At 56.3% G+C, this 24,804-nt stretch overlaps 1 protein-coding gene across 5 annotated transcripts; it reads right to left on the bottom strand.

Annotated features, from left to right (window-relative positions):
* Positions 1 to 1,674: 1,674 nt before the first annotated feature.
* CHST1 (carbohydrate sulfotransferase 1) lies at positions 1,675 to 10,251 on the bottom strand. Of its 5 annotated transcripts, none has more exons than XM_065685544.1 (2): positions 10,081 to 10,251; positions 1,675 to 3,674 (listed from the first exon to the last, which is right to left on the bottom strand). In XM_065685544.1, the coding sequence occupies exon 2, from the start codon at positions 3,628 to 3,630 to the stop codon at positions 2,371 to 2,373; it is 1,260 nt and encodes a 419-aa protein (XP_065541616.1). In that variant the 5' UTR covers positions 3,631 to 3,674; positions 10,081 to 10,251; the 3' UTR covers positions 1,675 to 2,370. The 5 variants fall into 5 exon arrangements, with proteins under 5 accessions (XP_065541616.1, XP_065541619.1, XP_065541617.1 ...); XM_065685547.1 differs by lacking the exon at positions 10,081 to 10,251 and adding an exon at positions 9,783 to 10,031; XM_065685545.1 differs by lacking the exon at positions 10,081 to 10,251 and adding an exon at positions 9,787 to 10,031.
* Between the last annotated feature and the right edge of the window lie 14,553 nt (positions 10,252 to 24,804).

The following is a 24,804-nucleotide window of genomic DNA, read 5'->3' as shown; positions in this document are numbered from 1 at the left end:
CCTTGTATATGCTGGCTCTTGTTTCCAGTGGGGGGAGGAATGAGGAGAGGAAACGCAGTGAAGGAAGATGTTAGAGATTCCTTGGGAAATCAGATCTCCCCCCGAGGGCTCTACATGAGGCACTAAGCAAGGCTGAACCTTCATCCCTGCTCAAACTAGGACATGGCTTTCAACCGGGATTCAAAAGCCATTTTGCTGCAGGCGTATTTCCGGATTGGAATGGTAAGAGCAGTTTGGATAAGACTTCTAAACTCTCTTTCTTATGTTGGTTTAAAGACCAGTGCGTGACAGGACTTTTGGGCTGGGGACAGCTGATGTAGTGGGATGACAGCCAAAGATGGGCAATTCCGCCTCTACATCCTCTGTTCCCTCATGCAGAGCCACTGCTCCCAGCTGAGGAAGCGAGGAAAAGCTCCTTTTCCCCGCAGCAGCCTGCCCTTTCTGCAGGGGAAGGATGTCAAACCCTCCCCAGAGCCGCAGGGGAGCAGCCAGACCCTCTGCATTGCCTGTGGGTGGTGTGTGGAAGGCACAGCCCCAGACAGGGTGTCCCTTTGCCTGGGTGGGGGCCAGGAGCCAACAGCGCAGCATTTGTGAAGTGCTGACGAAAGGATTAATTTAGTAACTAATAACGGGGCAATCAAGCCGTTATTTGGTTGGTGTTTCACTGCCAGCTGCTTGGTAAGAGCTCTTGAGGCTGGCTGCAGTCCCTTCTGCTGCCTGCCCTACTCATCCTCACTCTCAGACACAGCCAGGGGCTTGGGGATGCAGATGGGGAAGTGCCCATCCTGCAGCACAGCCATGCTGTCACCCTGTTCCTCCTCACAGCGATGGAGCTGCCCATGTCACCTTGCAGACAGCAGGGATCAATTACAGATGCTCCAGCTGCTGGCCCTGAGGAGAGGCCTCAGATACATCACCCCTGCTCACCTCTTCTGCAGCCCAGCTGGAGCACATTGCTGTGTTAAGCCAGGCTGAAAAACACCACTAACAAGCTGCCCCTCCAGAGGTCTTTAAAGGGGGAAAGGATGCTGGAAAATCACCTGAGCTGCCTCATGCAGACAGGGTGCCAGCAGCACCCAGCCTCACCATCTCCCAAGAGCTCAGGCTGGAAGCTGGTGGGCAGCAGACCTCAGAAGAGGCCTCTGGAGAGGAGACTTGCCCAGGTAGGGGGGCTGTGGGTGGCTCAAACAGTGCTGGGAATGCACAGATGTGTGCAGATGTGACCAGCCACAGCTGCATCCCTCCATGGCTCCCTGCCTGTCTCCAGGAGGAACAGAGCCAGGAGACTGCTGGGGTGTTGGTGTCCTCTGTCCCCTGGGGACTGGCACTGGTGGCTCCCCATCTGCTCGTGGCCTGTGCCTTAAGGGCTGGGCTGTTCAGAGGCCTCTGTCCCAGCTGGGTCAGAGGAGCTGCTGAGCTATTCCAGCAGGCAGGGATCAAACGGACCACATCAGGAGACAACCGCAGGGTCTCACTTTCAACTTAACTACTTGCACGTTGACACACTTGGGATGCAGGCATGCGCATGCCCAAGGAGGTGATGGAAGCTGGGGGCTATGGTGTCCTCCCCCCACACACCCTCATAGCAGCCGGGCACACCAGGAGATGCTGCTCTTTGCCTGTTGGTGTATCCAGCCCAGTTCAGTCACTTCCAGTTGAAGTTCACCCCCAGGGTCAGTTTTATTGCACTTTTTATTTACAGAAAACACAGAAATAAAGCATTAAATGTGTTGGGCTTTTACCAAACCACCCAAGCACTTCGGTTTTTCCCTTTTGTTTTCCTTTCGTGATTTTTTTTGGCACAACGAACTATCACAGGTGTTACCAAACCACCACGTACAAGCAGCTGACCCGCTGCCCAGCTCAGTACCAGGACTTAAACAGACATTGTCGCACTGAGATCAAACCCGAGGAGGTTGTTGCGCGTTCAGCTTCCAGTCTGACCTGCTCATTGTGGGGCGAGGGGAGTTATTCTGGAGGGGATGACACCATTCATAAATTATATTTATCTTTACCTCTTACATTGTAAAAGTAAACAGTGCAAAAGTACAGTACCCCAGGTACCCTTCGGTTTGGAAAGCTTGAAGGTTGCTTTATACGCTTTGTGTGTTTTGTAAACATTATAACCCATCCACAGTTCTGTAGCTCTTGCTTGGAGAGACCCGACTCCTCTTGCGTCCCAAACGTATTATCGAGGGGCGGCAGTCGCTTCCCTCGGCCTCAGCTGCTGAGATTCCTGCTCAAGGTTTAGTGCAAATTTTGGAGAGGAGAAAAGAGAGAAAGAGGGGAAGGGGGGGAACCGAAACGAACCAAAATAAGGCAACAGTTAGAAAGAGTCCGTATCAAAACCGGGCCCCCCCCGGGGCTGCCTTAGGAGAAGGGCAGGAAGTCTCTCTCCTCCACCAGGCTGATGGAGAGGTTCTTCAGCTCCTCCTCGGAGGCGGCGGTTCTGTAGCCGAGCTGCGCCAGCACGTGCTGGCAGGCGTGCTGCGTGAACGCCACGATCTCGTAGGACAGCCGGAACCGCCACTTCTCCGCCGTCGCCGCCGAGTTGCGCACGGTCCCGTACTTGTGTTTGGAGGAGGACCTGTCCCCTCGGGTGTTGTTCTGTATCCAGCGCTCCACGTTGCTGTCCATGGGGATGCCCAGGAAATCGTAGATCTCCTCGGTCTTTTTCATAGGGTTCCTAGCCAGGTCTTCGTACCGCACCAGCATGTACTTGCCCTTGAGCCACGGTGGCCGGTTGAGGCCGGTGGACACGGAGTTCCAGAAGTCCTCGCACACCGTGGTGAGCTGCGTCACGTCCAGGTTGTACGGCTTCCTGCCGGTGCCGTCCCAGATCCTCCACAGCCGGTACGTGTCCCGGAAGGTCTCGCTCCGGGACGCCAGGATGCCGCGGGGATCCCTCACCAATTGGATAACCTTCAGGTTGAGCCGCGGGTCCTCCACCAGCGCCCGGAGATCGCTGACCTCGGGCACCCGCACGGTTTTGATGGCCACGTGCCCGTGCTCTCTGCAGGACTCAGTGGCCAGCGTCAGGTTCAAGGTCCCGCACTTCTTCACGCAGTCTCCTTCCTCGAGGTGGAGATCGACGGCACCCAGGGACTCGCAGACGGGCGGCGAGCACAGGGCCTTGCTGGCTCCCCTGCGGAAGAGGCGGTCGGTGGTGTGGTTGACAGGCTGGGGTTTGATGTAGTTCTCCAAGAAGTAGAGGTCGCAGTCGTACAAGCTCCTCAGCAGGTCTCGGCTGGCCCCCAGCATCACCCGCCTGTCCGTCGTGCTCTTGCTCTGGGTCAGCTTTGGGATCAGGGTGTACTGGACGTGGTAGAGGGGCTCAAATAAATAGAAGACATCGAAGTGCTGGTTAAAGAGCTGCCCAACGAAGGAGGAGCCACTGCGGGTGGTGGCGAGGATGAGGACGTGCGTCTTCCTGGACAGGTTATAGGAGAAAGTGGGGCTCTCGTCACAGAGCCGCTCGGCCGCATCAGTGTCCTGGCTCAGGCTGCAGTTCACGGGGTTAGGGATGGGGCAGCTGTGGAAGGACTTGGCCGTGAAGGTCCGGATTGCCGTGTACTGGATCGCAATGGATGCCAAGGCTAGTAGGAGGACAGCCTTCCAGGAACATTGCATGGCTGGTCACCTTCATGGAGCTTCGTCACAGGTCGTTTTGGTGTCTGCAACCCAATAGAGAAGTCACGGGTTGAGCAAGGAACGACAAGGAGGACCCAAGTATTCTACTGGGGGGGAGATCAACAAACACCCTCCCAATGCGTGTACATCAGCCATCACCACCCCTGTGGCCTGCAGGCAGATGTTAAGAGCCTGGTGGCCACACAGTCTATGTGCCTCTGTCCAGCTGCAAACCCTCCTGCCCAGCTGCCTTGTGAGTCACTTGTCTCCCCTTCAGCCAGTGCCTTCAATAACCAGTGCAGGAGCCACGGCAAGGAAAGGGCAGGGGATGGTGCCAAGCACTGTCTGGAGAAGCTTGTCTCCATCCAGAAAGCCCAGCTGGCAGGACAAGGCATGGCCCTTCCACGGCCAGCAACCTCCTGCTTCGGAAAGGGGTGATGGCTCTCCTAGAGCTGCAAACCTCTTTGCTTAAGGTCCACCAGCCAGGCCAGCTCAATCTGCCAGCCTCTGGGGATGAGGAGCACGCAGAGCTGTGTCCTACCTGCCAGCCCAGTGTGCCTCCAGCACTGTGGTACTGGCCGAATCCTGCTCAGCTCTGGGATTCAGGCCCCCTCTATTCTGAGCATGAGAGGGGGGAAAAGCAATACTGCAAAGGAGGAAGCACAAGAAACCGCATCCCTGCATCCTCAGTCGGTGACAGTGCAGCGGCAGGAGACCTTGGCACTGGAGATGGGCGCAGGGAAGAGCAGGGCTGTAGCTGCACAGGCCAGCTTCAGCGGTGCTAACCCCTGCCTTGCTGCTGCCCATGTGTGGGCAAGGGTGGGGGAAGTTGAGCATGATAGGGTGCTCAGGGGTGGCTCAGTGAGGAGCACCCACCATGCCTGGGGAGCTGTGGCATTGCTGTGGTGGTGCTTCAACATCTCCCCTCATTCACTGACCAAATAACACTCACAGACTGCCCTGCGGCTCTCCAAAGAACAGGACTTCACGTGCTATTGCTCCCTAGGGCCAGTGGGGCTGGGGGGCAGGAGATGGCATCCCAGAAACCAAGGGGACAGACCCAAATATCTCCCCTTCCCACCCAGCACAGCCCTTCCTTCCCACAGCATCATCACCACCATTCTTTGTCTTCCCCACTCCTCTCATGCTGTGTGTCCCCAGCCAGCTTGTTGTTCCCATCCAGCTGAAACGGGAGGTTCAGGTTAGATATAAGGAAGAAGCTCTTCCCTGTGAGGGTGCTGAGGCGCTGGCACAGGGTGCCCAGAGAAGCTGTGGCTGCGCCATCCCTGCAGTGTTCAAGGCCAGGTTGGATGGGGCTTGGAGCAGCCTGCTCTAGTGGAAGGCGTCCCCTGTGGCAGGGGTTGGGACTGGATGAGCTTTAAGGTCCTTTCCAACCCAAACCATTCTATGCTTCAATGCCAACATTCTCCCCTCCCTGGAGGGACCCTGTCCCGCAGTGAGTGATGCCAGGAGAGCTGCTCAGCCCTGCAGGTGAGGCAAAAACCTTCCTTTTATTTCTTTTCAATTATGATTTTTACTATTTCCCAACAGCTCGGTGCAGGCAGGAGGCTGCCGGAGCCACCAGCTCCAGAGACCTCTCACTGGTCTGGAGCAGGACACCAGCATATGGGCTCCAGCACAACTGCTGCAGGAAACCCCTGCCACCCATCCCTATACACCAGGAGCCATGCCTCAGACCTGTGACAATGCTTTGAACAAGGGTTGCTCTGTCCCAGGCTGCTGCCTGCCAGGGATGTGGCATCTGGTTGCAGATGCTTGGCTATTGCTGCTCCAGGTTTGGGGTTACCCACCCTGCAGAGGGCAGACCTGGCCCCGGTGTCCACACGGGCTATTCCTCCCCTTGAATCGAGTGTTTTTCCAGGCTTTCTAAGCCAGAGCAGGACAGGAGGGTCCCTGCTGGCATCTCCTGGCCCAGGTGGCTCCTGTACGCTACCAAGGTGGGAGCTGCAGTGGGAATGCTTTCCTGCTCTCTAGTGCTGGCCAGCCACACTGCATCCTTCACACAGCCTCGGCTTCCTCTCCTGGCTGCGCTGCTGATGGATGCTGGAGCAGACGCGACTCGGATTGTCCCGGGATGAGGTGAAACCTGCTGCCAGCAAAAGGTAACCAGAGTCCCAGTGCCTCCACATCCCAGTTCCTGCTGGATCACTGGATGAGAGAGTTTCAGCCTTTCCCCCAGCCCGGGCCCACTCCCCTTTGCGATGCGGAGCAAACGAGGCACTGATTCACCTCCTCGGCAGAGCAGGTACAAAACTACAGCCCAGCTTCAGCCTCACCCTTCGCCTGTGCCCTGCCTGTCTGCGCTGCAGCCGGGAAGGGTCTAGGGAGGCGGCTTCCTGATGTCTCATCCGTGGCCTTTGGACCCAGCCAGAGCCAGCCCTGAGCCCCCAGCCGGCTCTCCTGCCTCCTCCCACCACTGCCTGTCCCCAAGGGGCTGCAATTCCCACTCAGCCCAGCCCTGGGCTCAAGAGGCAGTGGTGATGGTGCTCATGAGGGGTTCCTGGGGCGTCAGTTCAACTCATGCTGCCCTTTGCTCATCTGCTGGACACAGCCAGGCTGGTGTGAAACAGGAGCTGTGTAGGGCTTGGAGCAGGCAACACGCTGCAGGAGGATGTCTCCTATGCACACATGCAGCAGGATAGCCACTTGATCTCCCATCCCTGCCCAGAGGAACCTTGTTCTTACGTTTCAGGCACTGATACCAGGGCAGCAGCTCTGTGGAGCTGTATCTGAGAGTCCTGTGTGAGGCACGTACCGGTTTCACTCCTCAGCCCCAGACCGTGGGATGCTGTGGCCATGGGAATCATCCGAAATGCTGGCCTCACAGATGTTTCTGTGCTGTAAAGTGCTCCCAGCTGAAATCTCCCCTGCTCTGCCTCCAGCTCAGCTCCACCAAAGACGATGAGCAAATAGAGCCTGAGGGTGGGAGCCGAGTCCAGCAGGTCCCCCCAGGCTGTGGGATGGAGAGCTGGGGTGGGGGGAAGCACTGCAAGGGGCCTGTGAGAAGGAACACAGGCTCTTTCTGCACTGTGCTGGGGCCACTATTGCCCCTTCCCTGACCCTAACCCCCCCTCTGGTCACAGCATGCCAGACTGCGCTCCGCTGCCTCCCAGCATCTCTGCCAGCTGCCCGCAGTCACATCAGGACCAGGCTGCCCACAAGGGATGCACGGCATCCAGCCCCTGGCCCCCAGCACTGCAGGAGGCCAGCTAGAGCCTGGCACGGGGACAGGAGCATTGTCTGCGGGAAGAGGAAGGTGCTGAGCCTTTCCTCTCCCCCCTGCCCGCTTCCCACACCCTTGAGCTCGGAGGAAGGGAGAGGATGCGCGCAGGCAGTGCAGGCTCCCCCACCGCACGCAAACGGGTGCACGATCACCTGCCTTCCTCCTCCTCCCCTGACCACAAGCACCGCTCCAGGGAGGACGAGAAGGCGAGAAGCCAGAGACAGGAGCACCAGGGAGATGGGAGGCGATGAATTAAGCTGAATGGCATCCGTGAGTCACCGGCGCAGGGAGCAGCGAGTGGCCGGCCGGCCGCAGCGCAGCAGAGGCCCGGGAGGAGGTGCTGAGCCGTGGGCTCCCGTTGTGGGGATGGTCTTCCCAGGTCTGATGGGAATGACCTGCTTTTAGAGCCGCGGCGCTGGGGGCTGCGCTGGCAGCCGAGCTCCCGTGCTGCCGGGCAGGATGGGTTCGGCCGGGCTGCTGCAGGGATCAGCACATCTTCTCCTCTCTGCAAGCAGCCCGTGGCACACCGGGCAGTGCCTTATAGCATCCCGTCCTCCGGGGGCTCCCGTAGCATCTCCACGCACTCCATTGCCCTGCCTCCTGCCCCAAGCCTCCCTTGCTGCTCCCTGAGGTGTTTGGGCAGCTCAGGGGTGACGGCAGCTTTAGGCAGGGGACCTTGCAGTGACTGGTACTGGCACTGCTGATTCCAAGGCTCCCCCACAGGGCAGGCAAACCCCCTTTTTCCCGAGTGCCTTCCAGGCTGTCCCCCTCTCTCAGCAGCTCCCCTGAAGTGCCCTTGGCTGGGCGCAACCTGGGCTCCCTTGCCAGCACAGGGAAACCCCTCCTCACTTCCCCATGGCAGGGAAGAAGGGAAAAGGGAGTGGAAGAAGGTCTGAGGGTCTGTGCAATGCAGGTGCCTGCACCAGCCCTGGCGCTAGGGTGATGGGCTGGAGGAGCGCTTGTGCCCCACAAGCCTGTCCCTGGGGTCTGCCCGATGCTGGTCCAGCTACTGGCACCCTCTACCCCCAAAACCGATTCCCGCCAGCGAGGCTGTTTCCATGGAAACGGCAGAGTGACTCAGGACTTTGGGACCAGCTGGAAAACACAACTGTGAGCAGCAAACCCCCGAGAAGTGCCGGGATCTCGGTGCCAGGATGATGGGTGGATGAGTGCAGGAACCAGGCAGGGCTGCCTGCCCGCACGCTTGGGCACACTCACACCAGCGCAGAGGAGCACATGGGCATACCCTGCACAAGGCAAAGCTCACCCCAGGAGTTGCAAGGCAAAGCCCCTCTCCTGACACAAGTGCATCTGCACAAGGCATCACTGCAACATGCTCGCTGGGGATCGTATCCCAGAACGTACCTTATCCCGCTCGGACGCATGCAGAGTCACCCGCAGAGCTCCCAGCACCAACTTCAGCTCTGCAGCCCTGTCCTCTACTACTCAGCAAGCAACACCCCTGGGTGCCCTGCCCAGGACACAGCAGCTTGCCAAAGGGGTGGTCAGGGAGGAGGGAGCTGCACCCTGCGGTGCCCCTGCCCACCCAGCCTGGCTCCTGTGGCCCTGCTCTCCCACCTCTGTCCTGGCATGGAAATTGGGTTGCAAAACACCTCCTGTCCAGGGACCCACTGGCACAGGCCCTGCTGCTTCCCAGTGAGCAAAGAGTTTATGTCGTAAAACAACACATTGTGGCCACCGAGGCGAGGAAGACCCACTCCTAATGGGGTTTAAAGATGAGTATCCCGCTCAGTCACAGTGGCTTAGGCACGCTGGTGGCTCTGCGAAGAGCACAGACACCAAGCACTTCAGTGGGCTACCTGCCCTGGGCATGCTGCACACACTGCTCCACACGGAAAGGGACACTGCTCAACAAAGCAGCACTGAGCAGCCCCCCTTTCTCCTCATCACGGGCACTACCTGGTACTGGGTACCGCAACAGACACGTGAGCAGGGCTGCTCTCTGTCCCCAGGCATCCCCCCTAGGCCCGCCAGCATGAAATCCTGGTGGGATGGGAGTGAGCCTTCAGCCTTGCCTCCCTTTCAGCCATAGAGCACTACAGCTTCCCCACAGTCACAGCTCCAGAAGCACATGGGGACGCCCAGCACCTTCCTCAGGTGAGCACCCAGTGGAGGTGCTCCATGCCCTCAGACCCACTCTGCTCCTATGGGCATCACCTCCCCAGGCACTTTCCTAATGGTAAGGTGCAGGACGCCAGTGCTCCAAAGCCACCCGAAGCATTCCCCCCGCTCCCCTAGCTCTGTCCTCTCATCCCCTCTGCATCTCAGAGGGACCGAGAGATCCTTTGCCACCAGATTACCACCTGCTTTGACCAGCGCTTAAATCATCACAGAGCTTTCAGCGGGGTTTCAGTTTGCTCCTGCTGGCACTCAGCATACACATTTTGAGTTAATTAATCACTATCAAGTAACGCCAACCCCTGCCAGAGTTTTCTTATCGCAACATCCACCTGTGCCTGTTTATCCCTCATCTGCCGAGCCGCATCTGTCTCTTCCCGAGGATGCAAACGCCTGGGTAAACCCGGTACAATTATTCTGTGCTTTCCACCTTCCCCTGAGCCATCCACCAGGCTGTTTGTGCGTGCTGCTCCCTCCCGGAGCGCTCCCTGCCAGGAGCCGCGGGCTCTTTGGGGATGAACGCTCCCATTCACCACCTCCAAACCCCTTCGGTCGCGCCAGGAACACGAACCTTGAACCGCGCAGCTCTCCCGTGGGGGCCACCCCATGCCACGGCGAGGTCCCCTCGCCAGCCTGCGTCCTCCCGGCCGGTTTGGATCGGAGCACTCTGGGCTCTGACAGCAAACGAGGGGGCATTTGCTCCGCCGGATGGCGCGGCTCACACGACCGGGCAGAGCATCTGGGCTCCGCGGTGCCACCGGGGACTTACTCACTTGTTCCAGGCGGCAGCTCCTCACGCACCAACAGCCCAAGTTTCGCCGCAGCTCGTTCCCCCGCTCAGGCAGCGCTGGACCGGGGGCTGGGGGGGCAGGCAGAGCCGCACACCCCGCACCGGGGGGGGGGGGGGGGGGGTCCCGCCGCGGCCGGCGCTGGGGACCCGCGGGGGGAAAAGTGCCCTCCGCGCTGCGGGGAGCTCTCGCTGCGCCCAAAGTTGGTGGCACGGGAAGGGTGACGGGAGAGCCCCGCACCACCTGCGCCCTCCTGTCGTCCCCCCCCCCGCCCCTTACCTGGCGGAGCGCTCCCCCCCGCATCCCCGACGGGCCCTGCCGCGGCTGCTGGGGCGGGGGACGCGGAAGCCCGGCCGGGCCCCGGGGGCTGCTGCGCTGGAGCTCAGCGGGCCGCGGCGCGGGGGCTCATCCCTGCGTGGCCGAGCGCAGCCTGCCCTGCCCTGCCCTGCCCTGCCCTGCCCTGCCCTGCCCGTGCGGGCAGCCGCCGCGCGGGGCCGCCTCTCCACGCCCCTCCGGCGGCGAGGGGAGGGGAGAGAAGGGGAGGGGAAGGAGAGCAGGGGAGGGGGGGATGCAGCCGCTCCCCCGCCCTCCTCCGGGCTCCCGGCAGCGCGCAGAGGAGCCTCCGCGCTGCCCGCGCCGCCCCAGCCCCGCCGCTGCGCTTTGCCGAGCAGGAAACTCGCTGTTTCCTTCCCCCCCTCCTCACGGGAGCTGTGTGCCCCCACGCGGGCCCTGGTGCTGGGGGGCAGGCGCCCCTCAGGGGCGGTAGCGGTGTGCGGGTTTCCCTGTTGAAGCCTTTGCTCGGCAGCAGCAGCAAACACTGCATAGTTCTCCACGGGCAGGAATGCTGCGCTGCCACGGCCAGAGGACCAAACCCATCCCGGGGGTACCAGCAGCGGGGAGGGAAGGTGCCGCCCTGACTCCTTGGGAAGGTGGGATGGGGCAGTGGGATGGAAACAAGGGAGAGCGGCAGGGCTGTTGAGGCGGCTGGGGTCTGATAGTTGCGTTCCTCCCAGTTTCTGCCTCTGTTCGACCCCTCGAAACGGACCGGACGTTTACTTCTGGCAACTTTGAATGTCTCCGTTTTGCCCAGCACTTGCCAGCTAAGCTGTGCTTTTAGCACTCTAACTGTCCCTCTGCTGAAATGGCAGCTACTGACAAGAGCCAGCTAATGATTCTGGAGTCACTACAAGGGATGTTCACTTTTATATCCTTGATTTACTTTGTGTATGTTTAGTGCTTATAGGGGGCATTATGGGCATTATCAGGAATCACAGCAGCTTTCTTCATAGAGCCATGGGAGCAACACCCAGCTCCTGACAACCCCCAGAGCTGCCTCCCCAGCTCTGGGACCTCCAAACCTTCACCTCTGACGCCAGGATTTATAGGGTCATGGTTCCAGCGTGTTCAGCAGCACCTTGGAACAACTCAGCACCGAGTGGGCTATGAGAACCAGCACGGCCCAGGTGCCCGTGCTGCAATTGGATCAGGAGAAGAATAATTCCCTGGGAACAGCGGCCTTGCCTGCACTCCTCAAGGCCTGCCAGGCTGTGACAGCGAGTTCAGGGCTAGGAGAGTGACTTTAAATCTCGGGAAGCACAACAGCAGATTGTCACGTTTGATGCTGAGCAGTTTGGACTTGCTTTTGCTGTTTTAGGAGTGCCCAGATCTTGCGTGTCCAAAAATACCAGTATTTCTCAAGTCTTTTACAATCCCCTGACAGCCCTGGCCCCCTTCATCTTATTTTAGGAAACTTTGTGGGGATTTTATATTTATAAACAGTTGGTGCTTAAATATTATTTCCCTCACCATAGCAACAGCTCCCATCGTAGCATTCATTATACGGTGCGATTGCATTGGTGTATCCCTGTTTGGAGTGAGAAAGCCCTGATACTGCCCTCTCTTGTGCTCATTTTCCTACGTGTTGTGGAGCACAAGGACCAGGGCTCCTGCTTGCCCTGAGGCAGGGGAAGAGCTGCTCTTGCTGGAAATGGCTGGGATTTCTGCCACCGGTGCTCCTCGGGTGCTGTGCCCTCCCAGGCCATCCTCTTCCATAGACACAGGCTGCTGATTCATCTGCCATAGCTCCACAATAGCCCTGAGTGCCACCTGCACGCAGCACACAGCCCTTGGGCAGCTCCAGGGTCTGTGGTGTGCTCCTGATGTGTGCTTGTACTTACTCAGCACCTCCAATGAGCCGTGGGGAGGAGCTGGGAGTGGGAGTCCAACTGGCCCATGGCCACGGCTGGGCTCTGCTCCCACTGGGGGCCAAGGTGCTGGAAGTGCAGGAATGGCAGGGTTTCAAAGAGTTTGGCCACGTAGGGCATAAAGCAGGCCAGGGCTTAGTGCCAGGAGGAAATCAAGGGGCTCACAGTAAGAATATGAGAGCAGATGGGCACCTGCGTGCTTCCCAAAGAGTTAGGGTTTGTTCCTCTCTTACACATCAGCCTAGAAACAATCTGGGCACTGAGACACCCACGAACACTGCAAAAAGCCAGGGAGCCCCCCAGCTTGGAGCAATCCCGGAGCTGCTTGGACACGTACCTCCAGGTTGTCCCCTTGCACATGGGACTGGCACAAGTGCGTGGAGAACTGGGGGAAGAGCTGAACACCAAACGGCTTCCAAACACCACTGGGTGCAATGGATGTGCATTGAGTGTCTACACTCGGTGATGTAAATGGGGATGTTGAACCTGGGCCAGTCAAGGTAACACAGCTCTAGAGGCTGCCTCATGCAAAGGAAAGAAGTTTGAGAGAACCGTGTAAGAAATAAAGTAGGTTTGAAGGACAAACAGATGCAGAAAGCAGGGTTAAAGCACTAAAGGATGTTTCTAATGATTTCAGCTGAACACAATCACATTTTCTGGTGCTCCCTGGTATTTTAAGCGTTAATCTAGAGAGTATGGTCATGGCTTGGAACTTCACATATTGCAGCTCTGCATCTCTGAGCGGTATTAACATATTAATGAGGCCCTGTGGTGTGTGTTTGTGGTCAGTTTGCCTGTCAGAGGGAAGGGCGCTGTGGCTGTACCTCACCCTCATCAAGAAAACTTGCCTCTGTTTAAAAGGCACCGTTTTTCCCTGCGTGGCTCCAGGCAGGAGAGCAGAGAGGCTGCTGGTGACTTGGGAAGTCAGAAAAGCTCACCTTTCAAACCCGTCATCTGAGCCCAAATGCAGTTTGAAAGCACCCAATTTCCAGGCTCTCCAGCAACCGATTTCTGCGAAGGTTTTGTATTTTCTCCTCTTGAGTTATGGTTCCCAAAATCTACCTTAACAACATAATCTGTTTGGGGATATGTGTAATAAAATACCAACGTGGCTGTTAAGGTGAGATGAAGGTTACTGTTCTAATCACTCAAAATGCAAAGTTATGATTCTCACAGTAACCCTGCCACATTGCATCCACCAAAATGCCATTAACATAAAGAGCGATGTATTAAGGCAGACTAATAGGAAATATTATTCATGTTCTTAAGCGTGGCATTTTGAGAGCCGGTGTCATACTGTAGTGTTTGCGAACCCACCTGCACGCTATGGTTTTCCTGCTGGAGGAGAGCTCCCCGGGCTGCAGTGCTGGTGTGCAGATCTGGCTGGCTCCCAATGGAGATGGAGGTCCCTTTCCCACCTGGATGAGACTTCCCATGCTGCAAGAAAGTGCTGAGATGACAAAAACTTCGCTGCCGCACAGGCCGCGTGTGGATGGGGAGGATGGAGGGGTTTGCTGCTTGCTGGCAGCAGCTTGGCCAGGCAAGGGGCACTGCAGCAGGATGGAAGTGCTGAAGCAGGGGCTGCTGCTGCCTCTCCCCTGCCCCATGCAGGGCTGTGGGGTGCAAGCTTCCCCATGAGCAGTTTCTAAAGCCTGCTGGAGCCTGGTGATGCCCGGAGCTGGTGGGGGTGTTACTGAATCGTTGCTAAGCCCCGAGATTTCTCATGGGGTGATTTTTGATACCTTGATCTTAAGGGACAGATCTTAAGGGATATTTTGGGGTGCCTGACTTTCAGAAAGTGTCCTTTCTCACTGGCCTTCACCTAGAAGCTTTAGCAAAAGACTTAAGACTTGACGTCCTTCTGTAGTTCAGAAGCAGTGATAAACAGCTCATGCTATAATCCCTTCTCTTGAGGAGCTTATAAACTCTGTGTGTGCAGGGCTGTTCGTGTAGCCAAGGATGTGTTTATTTACCCCAGCCTTTCACTCCCCCTTCCTTTTTGTTTTCTCTTCCAACAAGCCACGACAGGTCTATTAACCCTTTATATAAAGGAAATGAGTGAAGACAAAAGCAACCATCCCAATGTTACTGTTCAATATCCTTACAGCATCCTAGCTATGGATCAGTTTTAAATTGCTGTCATAGGAAAGGAGAGTTGCCTCCTCCATACAAAAATAAACACCATCAACCATCCATCTGTAAAATCCCACACTTCAAATGCCAAGTAGTCTTTGTGATAGTTGTGATGTGCCAATAGTCTGTGCAGCCTTGCCCCTGGGGGTGACAGGCTACTGCCTTGTTCCTGCATCGGAGTCATCAGCGGGGCACAGGCACACCTTCCTCTCGGGAGAGATGCCATCACTGCTGCTGGTGAGTTGTTCCAGAGCTTGATGCACCTGACGGTGAAACATGCCCTTATTTCTAGTCTGGAGACGTTGAGTTTTGGCTTCCAGCCACTGGATTGCATTATGTCTTTGCCTATTAGATTAAAGAGCTATCTGCTATCTGAACTATTTCTCCTGTGTAGGTATTAATAGATCATGATCAAGGCACCTCTTAACCTTCTCTCTGAGAAGTTAAATAGACTAAACTTCTTTATCTCTCATGATGAAGTGAGGGGTTCTGGGCTTTTCATCATTCCTGCCTGTCTCTCCAGCCTGCCTGATGTCTGTTTGGAAACAGATTCCACAAGCACAGAGAGCATCCCAGAACTGACCAGCTGTGCTAACTCAGCTCAGCTAAGGATCTTATTGAGGTTGAGCACACTTATCTAGGCCTCCATGACCCCCCCCCCCCCAACGTCATTGTCACCAACATGGGTTGATGGCCCTCTTAGCATCCCACCTTACTCCTGAGGGACCTCCTAGAAAAAGGTCAAACCTTACAGTCTCTGTTATTCCTAGCACAGAAAATAACATCAATAGGACACAATGCAGTTCTCCCCCAGCCATGGTCATCCCTCCATGGCCTGTTTCCACCTCCCTTAAGGTGAGGTCAACAAGAAAATCACCTGCTGATGAAGACCTAAAGCCAGTATCAAAAGCCTTATTGGGTTTTCACATATAATTGTATTTTTGGTTTCTTCTCTAAAAGTGTACATCAGGCTTCACGGTATTAAACATGCCCCATAAATCACACTGTGTCCAAGTCAACACTTTCATGAGGCCTTTATCTTTCATAGTCCCATTTCTTGGGAGTTTGAAATACAGTAGTAACTTTAACACCAATTCTGGCATTTTTTAATAAAAATCATCTATGTATTGTGAATTTACAGGGGTCGGGTGGGTATTTACTGAGATTCCATGTTTCACTGCAGAGAAAAAGGGGGATGTGTGAAAACCAGAGATTAGATGCGTGGTTAAACAGCAGTTTGTCTTCGGAGCATCCCCCCTCTCCCCTGACCAGCCCTGTGCCGCTGCCTCCCTGCCAGTCCCTGCCAGCATCCCATCCTGGCTCAGACAGGAAAACCCTCAGGAAACTACTTCTCAGGGCTGGGTGGTGGCATCAGGTACAGGGTTGCTTTGATTCCGTAATGAATGTGTCCTGGGTTCAGCTGTAACAGTTCTTTTTCTCCTTCTTAGTAGCTTGCACAGTGCTAATGGCAGAGTCAACAGAGCCAGCCGCGTGTGCCACCTTCCTGCTGTGCCAGGGTAAGGAGTTCCGCATCCGTACACAAACTTCTGCAAGCGGCTGAAGAGTGGGACTATTTAACCATGGTGTAAGATAGCAAGCTCTTGTGGAAGGGGAAGGTGACTTTATTATACAACATCCCTAAGCAAGTTGGTTTTACCCATTCATGCTCTCCAATGTACAAACTCCAAGATGCATTTCAGGATCTCTGTCACCCAAAGGACATAGGATGTCATTGGGTCTTCCCTGTCATTCCTCTATTCCTATTGCTGGGCAGTGATAAACTGGTTTTTGGACTGATCTTGTCTGTCTGTCCAGAGTTGTCTTTTGCAACTACGATACTGCTGGGTTAACAGAAAGTAGTAGCACTCCGGTGCCTTCTGCTAGCACAGTGCCTGTGCTGGGGCTTATCAGACCTGGGGTTGGTGGTACTTAGCTTTACTAACTGGAAATGCATCCTATGGTTATGAATACAGCCCTTCTTTTACCCCTTGTTCTGCTGTCCCTCCGGTGCATACACTCATAAACTTGTGTTTGTCCAGTATTTATATCAGTCTTAATGTTTCCATTAAAAGCCTTTGCAAGGGCTAAGAAGCGGAACAACCTGCCTCCCGCTTGTCCTGGGTACCAAATGTCCTGTATATAGGGGGAAATGAGAACCCCTCCTTTCTAACTGCCCAAGGCTGGGGTGCTGGGCACAGAGGATTAGGTTCTGCTGGACCTTAAAGCAGGTCTGTCTCCATACCCTGGGGTTTTGAGTCAATTTGTTTCCTATTCTGGAAAAAGAAGGATGCAAGGTGTTAAAGTTTGTGTGGTGCTGTGTTTTCTTACCATTACTTGCAGTGCTTTGGGGGTTTTGTAAGCTGCTCTGAGGCTGGTATGTAGCCATGGCCACCACATCTGACAGGGATCTATCAGATCTGATAGAACCTTGGGAGGAACCAGCCACTCCCCAGGGAAGACCAGGAGGCTGCTGGATGCTGTTTGCAGTGCTTGAGACAAGAGAAATTCCATCTGGAGCGCTGTAGTTCTGTTCTGATATAGTTGTGCTCCTGCACATGGCGAGGGGCATGGCTGCCAAAGGAACATGATGGAACAGGGTGCTGGCATGGGAAGGGGCTGCCTGCCTGTGGCAGGAGGCAATGGGACCTGCTGCATCCCCAGCCTTGAGCCAAAGAGGCTGTGGTGGAGGGCCCAGGGCAGTGATGCTCCTAGCATCCCATGGCCATGCTTCTGCTGGAGAGCCAAGCGTGACCCACACCACTGGCACGCACAGCGCCTGCTCTGCCTTCCCAGCCCCTTTGATGTGGGTCTCAGGCTTCTGCGGAGCCTTGAAATTAGCTCTCCTTAAGTCCCTGGGGAAGTAGGAGGGATCAGTGCACTCTCATTTCATCCTAAGCTGTTCACAAAGCCTTTGAGGGAGCCTGCACGCTCCAGGATGCATGTGAGTCGGTGCCATTCACACTGCCCTGAGTGTCTCTCTGTCTCTCTTAGGACAGAAGGGTCCCTATCCATCCCCAAGGACACCCTGCTTCCTCCAGCCGCTGCTTTGAGGGTGCAGAACACTGTGCCCTGAAGCCCCTCGCAGTGAGCCCTGGTGGGTACCAGCCCCGTGCCCATTCCCCAAACCACTTTGGCATCCACAAGACTGGAAAGAGCTGCCCACCAGCAGGCATGCACCCCTGCCTGCAGCGTACAGAGCCACCCAGGGAGGGAAGGGGCTGAGCCTGCTCCCCACCAGGTCTGTGCTGGCAAAGGTGGGGAGATGCTGCTTCATCCTGCCCGGAACCCCAACCCCACCAAACTGCCCGTGTGGTGGCAGAAGCCTCCTGGCTCCAGGGCTGGGAGAGGAAAGGTCTCGCCGTCTGACAGGTCACACAGCCAGGTCACCACGGAAGTGGTTCTTCCTTAAACACATCCCTTGGGTGCTGTGGGACAGGAGAGACTGGAAAGCTTTGCCTCCAGCACGCTGCCAGCCCTTGCAGGGCTCAGAGCAGCCCGGCTGCAGGTACCGGCTGCGATTGCCGGATGTCTTGGGGCCGGTTTCCCCGGGGCAGCCGTCCTTCCTTCCTCTGTTCCGCGTGTTTACCGGTGGCTGCAGGAGCTGCTGAGGGACAGGCAGGGCTGGAATCTTGCCACGGCCAGGCTGGGATCCGCTCAGCTCCTTCCCAAGGAGCAGAGAGCACAGGGAGCACCCAGCAGGCTCTGTGAGGAGCACCGGGGTGGTGGTGGCCGTGCTGAGCATCAGCCCGAGGGTTGCACAAGAAAGCCAGGTCTGGGGAGCCGGGGGAGATGCTGTGCCAGGGTGATGGGGCTGACAGGGAACGGGGTAAGAGGACAGCTGCAGAGGCTCCAGGGGCTCATGCTGGGTGCCTCATCCTCCTGCAGCTCCGGGCTGCGCTACAAACCAGCCTCGTCATGGGGGCCGGGGAGGTCGGGGCTGCCCGCGGCCAGGCATGGGGTGTGCAGCACCCACCGCCCTCAATGCCGCCTGTGTCCCTGCCTCCGCCATCACCGACAATGAGCCCTTTCAGGGAGCCGGGGCTGGTCCTGCGGCAGGCGCAGGCGGCAGCAGGCTGCGGGCAGCACGCTCAGGGGTGCCAGGAGCCAGCAAACCGGGGGGCATCTCCCACCCCAGCCGTGCAGCTCCCTCTGCTCCCGGGCACGCAGGTTGCTCAGTATCCGTGGGCTTCCCCCCAGACCAGGCTGGAGATGAGGTCAGGGCTTCGGATTAGGCGCCGATAGAGAGTCCTAGATAGGGAAATGGGGGCCATGTGAGAGCTGGGGGTGGGCACGGGGCAGTCAGAGGCCGCAGCACACCAAGGCACACTGGATGGGGTGCACTGTGGTGTTTGCTGCAGGCTTCCTGCTTGGGTACCTGTGGCTATTGGTGTCAGTGTGTAAGCACCAAAGTCCCGGATTAGCTCTATGATACAGGTTCAGTAGGTGCCTTCCAAGGTCACCCAGCTCCCCCAGCCCTCCTCCTGCTTCCCCTGCCCCTGCTCAGGGCTTCTCCCTGCTGCTGGCTGTGGCTTTTCAGCCTCCAGCACTGGCTGCTCTGACAACAGTGCTAAAGGGGAACAGGGGAGCAGCTCTTGTCCCCATGGGCCACCTCTTCTGCTGAGCCTGCATGTTGGTGCTGCATCTCCTCCAGGCACAATGCGGGAGCTGATCCGCAGGCTGCTGACGCAGCACGGGGACAGGAGCAGGCAGGGACACTGGCTGGTGTCCCCAGAGGAGGGTGAGAAGATGCTCTGAGCCTCTTGGTCATGAAGCAGCGAGCAGGCAGGATCTGTGGGCTCTGCACAGGGCCTGCCTGGCACCCTTATAGGATGGCCACAGGAAAGGTTCATGTGCTGCAGGAGTGAATGGCAATGACGAGTTTGTGCCTTGTCCCCACAGCACCCAGCAACATGTCTCAGGGCTGTCTCAGGGTCTGATCCTTCCCTGGGGACCATGGTTAGATGTCAGGTGATGGAGCCAGAACAAGACAGGGTCAAAGATGGAGGAGGAGGCATCATCTGGGGCACAGGGGGGTCTCCCTGGCTCCCAGACAGGCTGTGGGAGACTTCTGCAGAGAGAAGGGTGTTAAACCCCACATCAGGACACCAGTGGGACTCAGTACTGGAGGTCTTGTCTTGAGCCGCTTTGTAGACCCACGTGTTTCAGGCTCTGGCTCTAACCTTGTTCTTCCTCAGCGGCTTCTCCTGCTGTCCCAGGCTGCTGTCAAGCTCCTTGCTTGGCACCTTCTGGTTTGATTTTGGTGGGCCACTTGCTTTTTCCACTTGTTCTTTTGTTGTGCCTGCTTTAGAGCTGTATTGATTTCTGTCTTTACGTGACTTCCACAAAAGCTGCTCTTTGCTCCCAGCTGGGGATGCTGCTTTTCACCATCTCTTTACTTGCCTTTGAAAACTCTCGCCCCGCTAACCCCTGCAAGCAAGAAGACACCTCAAACCTCCACGTATGGATAGATGAAAGGGCTGGATGTAGTCCCCAGTGTAAAGTACAGCAGCTCTGGGTCTGCTGCCGTTTAAACAGCCTCCTCTGAGCTGCCTCATCTACAATCCACCTCCTTCCTAGAAATGGCAGCAACTCGGAGAGAGCAGAGGGGGGATATTTGGGGGTTATTTCCCAAGGAGAGCACCGGATGCTATCTCATTTCACTATGGCTTTCACCTGCCCAAATGCTTCTCTGGGACCTGGAGATCCTTCCTGCAACCTAATGGGAAGGGAATTGGAGATCACCATGGTGCCTGTAGAATCAGGGTTCTGCTGATCTCCCATAGCTTTTGGGGAGGCAGAGGAGAGCTTGGCAGGGATTTCAGCCCTCACTGGGGATGAATTGTAGCCACAGCCATGGCCAGATGAGGAGGTGGACCTGGGAAGCTGCCCTGCTCTGCAAAGGATCACGGCTGTAGCTCCCAATGGAAAGGAAAAACACAGGTACCTGGCTGGACCAAGCTGGTGCTGTGGATTTACATGGATTTACACATGGATTGCCCTGTGCCCAGTGGAAACTGGTCCTCAGTTCAGGCTCCCCTGGAGCAGGAGCCCCCTGAAGCCCTAGGGTTGGCAGATGTGAAAGGTTCATAGAATCATAGAATAGTTAGGGTTGGAAAGGACCTCAAGATCATCCAGTTCCAACCCCCCTGCCATGGGCAGGGACACCTCACACTAAACCATCCCACACAAGGCTTCATCTGCCTGAGCTGGGGCAGCCTGGGCTGCCTGATGTGGGGTTGCATCCAATACACACAGGAGCCCTCTGCTGCGGCATGGTACCACCTACCCCTGCTGCCCGCTCCGCTCTCCCCTTTTCCCCCTGCGCTGACTGCTCCAGCCACACTCCGAGCAGAGAGAAGCCAGGCACATTAAAAGCTTACTGCAAAACTAACTTGTCAGCCATAAACTAGGGGGGAAAGGCTTTAGTGCATTTTCTGCTGGTTTATTCTCCTCCTCCAGCAGAGGATGTGTGCCTCCTGTCCCTGCTGAAAGAGCTCCAACTCACTGGCATCATGGTTGGAGCATGGTGCTGGTGGGATGAGAGGGGGTCCCCCAGGCAGGCACTAAGGGGGAAGTCTGGGAGGTGTGTGAAGGATACCTTGCATACATACCATGAGCAGGGTAAGGCATGGAGGAGAGGGGCTGGCACTAGAGTCTGGTTCTGGCTGTGAGAGGAGAGCTTCAAAGAAGATGCTGCCACCAACCTGAGCATGGGCAGAGCTTCGCCCCTTGCAGCTTGGGAAAGGTTTGGGGACACCCCTGAAGTGTGGAGGGGGGACAGCAGGTAGGGTCATAGAAAAAGTCATCAGGAAGAGGGACCTCAGGAGGTCTCAAGTCTTAACCTCCTGCACAAAGCAAGGTCAGCCATGGGGATGCTCAGGGCTTTATCCAGTCGGGTCTTGCTACACACCAAGAGTAGAGGATGCCACAACATCTGTGGGGGTTTTCTCCTCAAACAGTGCCACCAGGCCCAGTGCCCAGGACTATGAACTGTGTGGGGAAGCTGGGCCTCCACTTGCCAGGGAAAGGGTAGGGTGAGACACGGGAGAGTATGGTTGGCATGGTGGCTGTGTTTCCTGTCTTGTTTGGGAGCAGGGGGTGGAAGGATGAGGGATGTCCCTAGGGCTGCAAGTTGAAGCTGAGAGTACAGTTTCAGGTTGGGCATGTCCTTGGCATGGCTGAGGCAATCAGCGGGCAATCTGTGCTGCTGCAGAGCCCCACCAGTGTCCTGGGGCACCGCATCCAGCCTGGGGTGGTTGCCAGAACACAGGCTGGAAAGCTGGTGTGTGAATAGACTAAAAGAGCTTCATGTCTGGTTTGAGTGGATGGAGATAGGATGCTAATAGCCAGGGGAGGAGGGATAAGAGGGATGAAGCTGGAAAGAAAGGGGTGAAAATGTGTGGGAAGCTGCCTGGTAATCCCCGGTGTGAGGCTGCAGAATGGTCCCTGGGAAGGAAGTGGGAAGCTCTTACATCAGCCGGGACAAAATGCCTGTGGGAACGAAGCTGCTGGGGAGCTGTGTGCCACGGGGGGGTACATAGCATGGCCTCTCCCCAGGCTGGTGCAGGCAGAGCAGCAGTGAGGACCAAGGGCTGGGTGGCATCTCCAGAGGACTCCACTCTTTACGTGGTGCTGGTGACTCCCTGGCACCTCAGAGCTAAGCAGCAGCCAGGACATGCTGGCTGAGCAGCAGGAGCTGAGGGGTCTGTCCCCAGGAGGGAGCTGCTCAGAGGGGACATGGGGGGAACCGATCTGTTGGGATGCGCCATGGGGGTGGCAGAGCTCCCCTGATGGCTCCATTCAGCTGTGGTGACTAAGTGATAACATTCTGCATTGATGGACAGTGTGGAGTCACCCCAAAATCATAGAATCACAGAATGGTTTGGGTTGGGAGGGACCTTAAGATCATCCAGTTCCAACCCCCTGCCACGGGCAAGGACACCTTCCACTGGACCAGGTTGCTCCAAGCTCCGTCCAGCCTGGCCTTGAGCACTGCCAGGGATGGAGCATTCCCTGCATCATCTGAGAGCTAAAACTGTTCATCCTTTGCTGCTCTTCCAAACCAGCAGGACCCACAAACAGGAACCTGCAGGGCCTGATCACCACTTAGCCCTCTGGTCATTGCATGCTTCTCTAAAAACACTGCTTTAGGGTCATTTAAAGCTCTAGATCAGCCTTGGCATCTGGACATCTGCTGATACCTGCACAGTCAGCATGTAGGTGCGTATTTAATATTAGCGTGCAGAAATGCAGTAATTCAAGACAAACTAAGTGGTGCGTTATACTAAGTATGTATTAACCCAAAGTAGCTTGTATTTTGCATAGCTATGTACTGAGTGTGGGGTAAGGCATTTAAATTTGCAGCATTTATGATCACCAACTCACACTAAACCATATATTTATCCGATTGTTATATATAATATACCACAAGAAGCTGGGATTCTTTGCCTTCCAACATCTTTCCCCCCCCCTAATTAACATGTTTGTGATACCAGGTCGATGTGGGTCAGTTCCTTCGGGGCTCTGAAATAGCAATACCACCTCTTCCCCCACAGGCATGTCCCTGCCTCAGCACTGGCACAGGAGGTGTTACAGTGTAAATCCCGGAGGTGGAAGCCTTGGGATTTCCCTGCTGTCGTTTTCATGCTGGATCAGTCAGAGTAAAGGCTTGGAAGTATTTCTTTACCATACTCACGTGTTTGCCCTCTTCTCCCCCAAGAGCACACGTCCACCGATACAGGGGAGCAGCAGGGCTAGAGGTGCTCAGGGGGGTCTGGCAGAGGGAAGAAGGGCTTGGTGAGTGGGGCTGTGGGCTCTGAAGGGCATCTCCAGCACTGGCCTTGCTGCAGGATAAAGCTTTGCCCTGGGCAGGGTTTGCAGGGAGCAGCACTGGGAATGCAGACAGGCTGAGCCCTTGTGCCCCTGGGGCTGCAGGGATGCTGCAGGCAAAGCCCCTGCCTCGCGGAGTTTAAACAGTACAAAAGTGGGAGAGAAACTCGAGAGAATCCCAGAGTAATGAATAGGCTTTGGCCTCAGGAGCTCTGTGGTCCTAAGCAAAACCATTCCAGCAATGGGCAAAACCCAATCCCATCCTCTCCCTCATGCTTGTGCCCCTGTGCTGGGCTGCTGGGCACTGCAAGCCTCACCACTGCCCTTGGGCAAAGACAGGGCACCACACTCCTTCCCAGCACCTTATAACCCATACTGCAGCCAGCCAGGACATGGCAACAAGGATGGATTTAGCTGCCTGTGGTCCAGCATGGTGCTATTCAGATTGTACCAGGTTCCATCCCAAGGGTCCCAGGTGGTGCCCAAGGTGCGAGGCAGCTCTGCAGACCTTGTCAGACTTTGCAGAGTTTGAATCAGCAAAGCTCCAGCCCTGCAGAGCCCAAGGTGTGAACGCGTCTGGGATTCAGCAGAGAAACTGCTTTGTCCCAGCTGCTTCCCTTGACTGCTGTGTGGAGAAGTGAAGGATAATGTGTTCAGGCAGTCGGTGATGGATGGCAGGGTGAGCCTGGAGATGAGGAGACAGATGGTGCCACTTGTGGGAGGAGAGGGAGGGATGCTGAAGGGCAGGGGCAGCCCATGGCCACTGGAGCTGTGCAGAATGGACCCTCTGCATTGCAGCAAGGTCCTGGGAGGCTGAAGGTGTGGGGCAAAGACATGGTTGTGGGTGGGAGGAGGTGGAGAAGCAGAGTTGTTTGGGTTAAGTTGCCTTTTGCATGTTCCAGCTCATCCCTGTCCTGAGGGGCAGGATGAAGTAGGAAAGGAAGAAAACATCACTGAGCCGTGCCCACTTCCCCAGGGAAATAAGCTGCCATGGGTCATCATTGCCACATTTGTCATCACCAGGTTAGCTTCATCACCATCCAGCACCACCGCTGATGGAGGCAGGAGGAAATCCCATAGGAGAACATGACACATCACCTCTCTGCACAGACCCCGTGTCTGTGCCTCCATATTCCTTGCAGGAATGATGGCACCTGGGTACAGCAACGCTTGGGAGCAGTAGGAATATCCAAGGGGACACTTAGATCCCGTTCCCAGCATCTTCTCGCTGGCAATATGGGAGACACAGGGGGTTAGGCTCTGCCCTAAAGCACTGAACTGCTCCGTCACCCCCATCACCAGCTCTAGAGAGCAACGTCCTGCCATGCAGAAGCCTTCTCCCTGGGGTACAGAAACATCAGCTTGGAAAGAGGGAGGAGAAAGAGGGAAGAGGTGGGGACCTGAAACTCCTTCGCAATTACAGCTTGTCCTGGGGGGGCAGAGAGGTGCTGTTTGCTCCCATATAGCACACCTTTAGCTGTGCTTAGTGCTTACAGCGTGAGTAGGGGGTTGCTTTTATTCTGATGGGCAAAAGAAGTGCAAAGGAGCAGCCTCTCCCCAGAGCATCGGTCAGCTCCTGAGCCTGAGAGCTCTCCCTTTCCTGCAGGGTTACAAATCAGTCAGTGCTTGTCGGGTGCAGAGGCAGACAGTGAGTCCATTACTGTCCACAGGGCACCTGCTGTTCCTGTCATTTCTAACCAGCTCCATCAGAGGAGTGAGTGGGAGAGACTCATTTCTGCAGTAATCCCTGTTTCCCGACAGCAGAGACAAATGCTGGCTGTATCCTAAAAAATAGCAGGGGAAAAAAATAATGTGTTCTTCTAGCTAAAGGACTGCG

The sequence above is a fragment of the Lathamus discolor genome, chromosome 6 (assembly GCF_037157495.1).
Source record: "Lathamus discolor isolate bLatDis1 chromosome 6, bLatDis1.hap1, whole genome shotgun sequence".
Classification (NCBI taxonomy): Eukaryota; Metazoa; Chordata; class Aves; order Psittaciformes; family Psittacidae; genus Lathamus; species Lathamus discolor.
The sequence above is the reverse complement of the archived record's forward strand: the minus strand, read 5'-3'. Positions and strand labels throughout refer to the sequence as shown.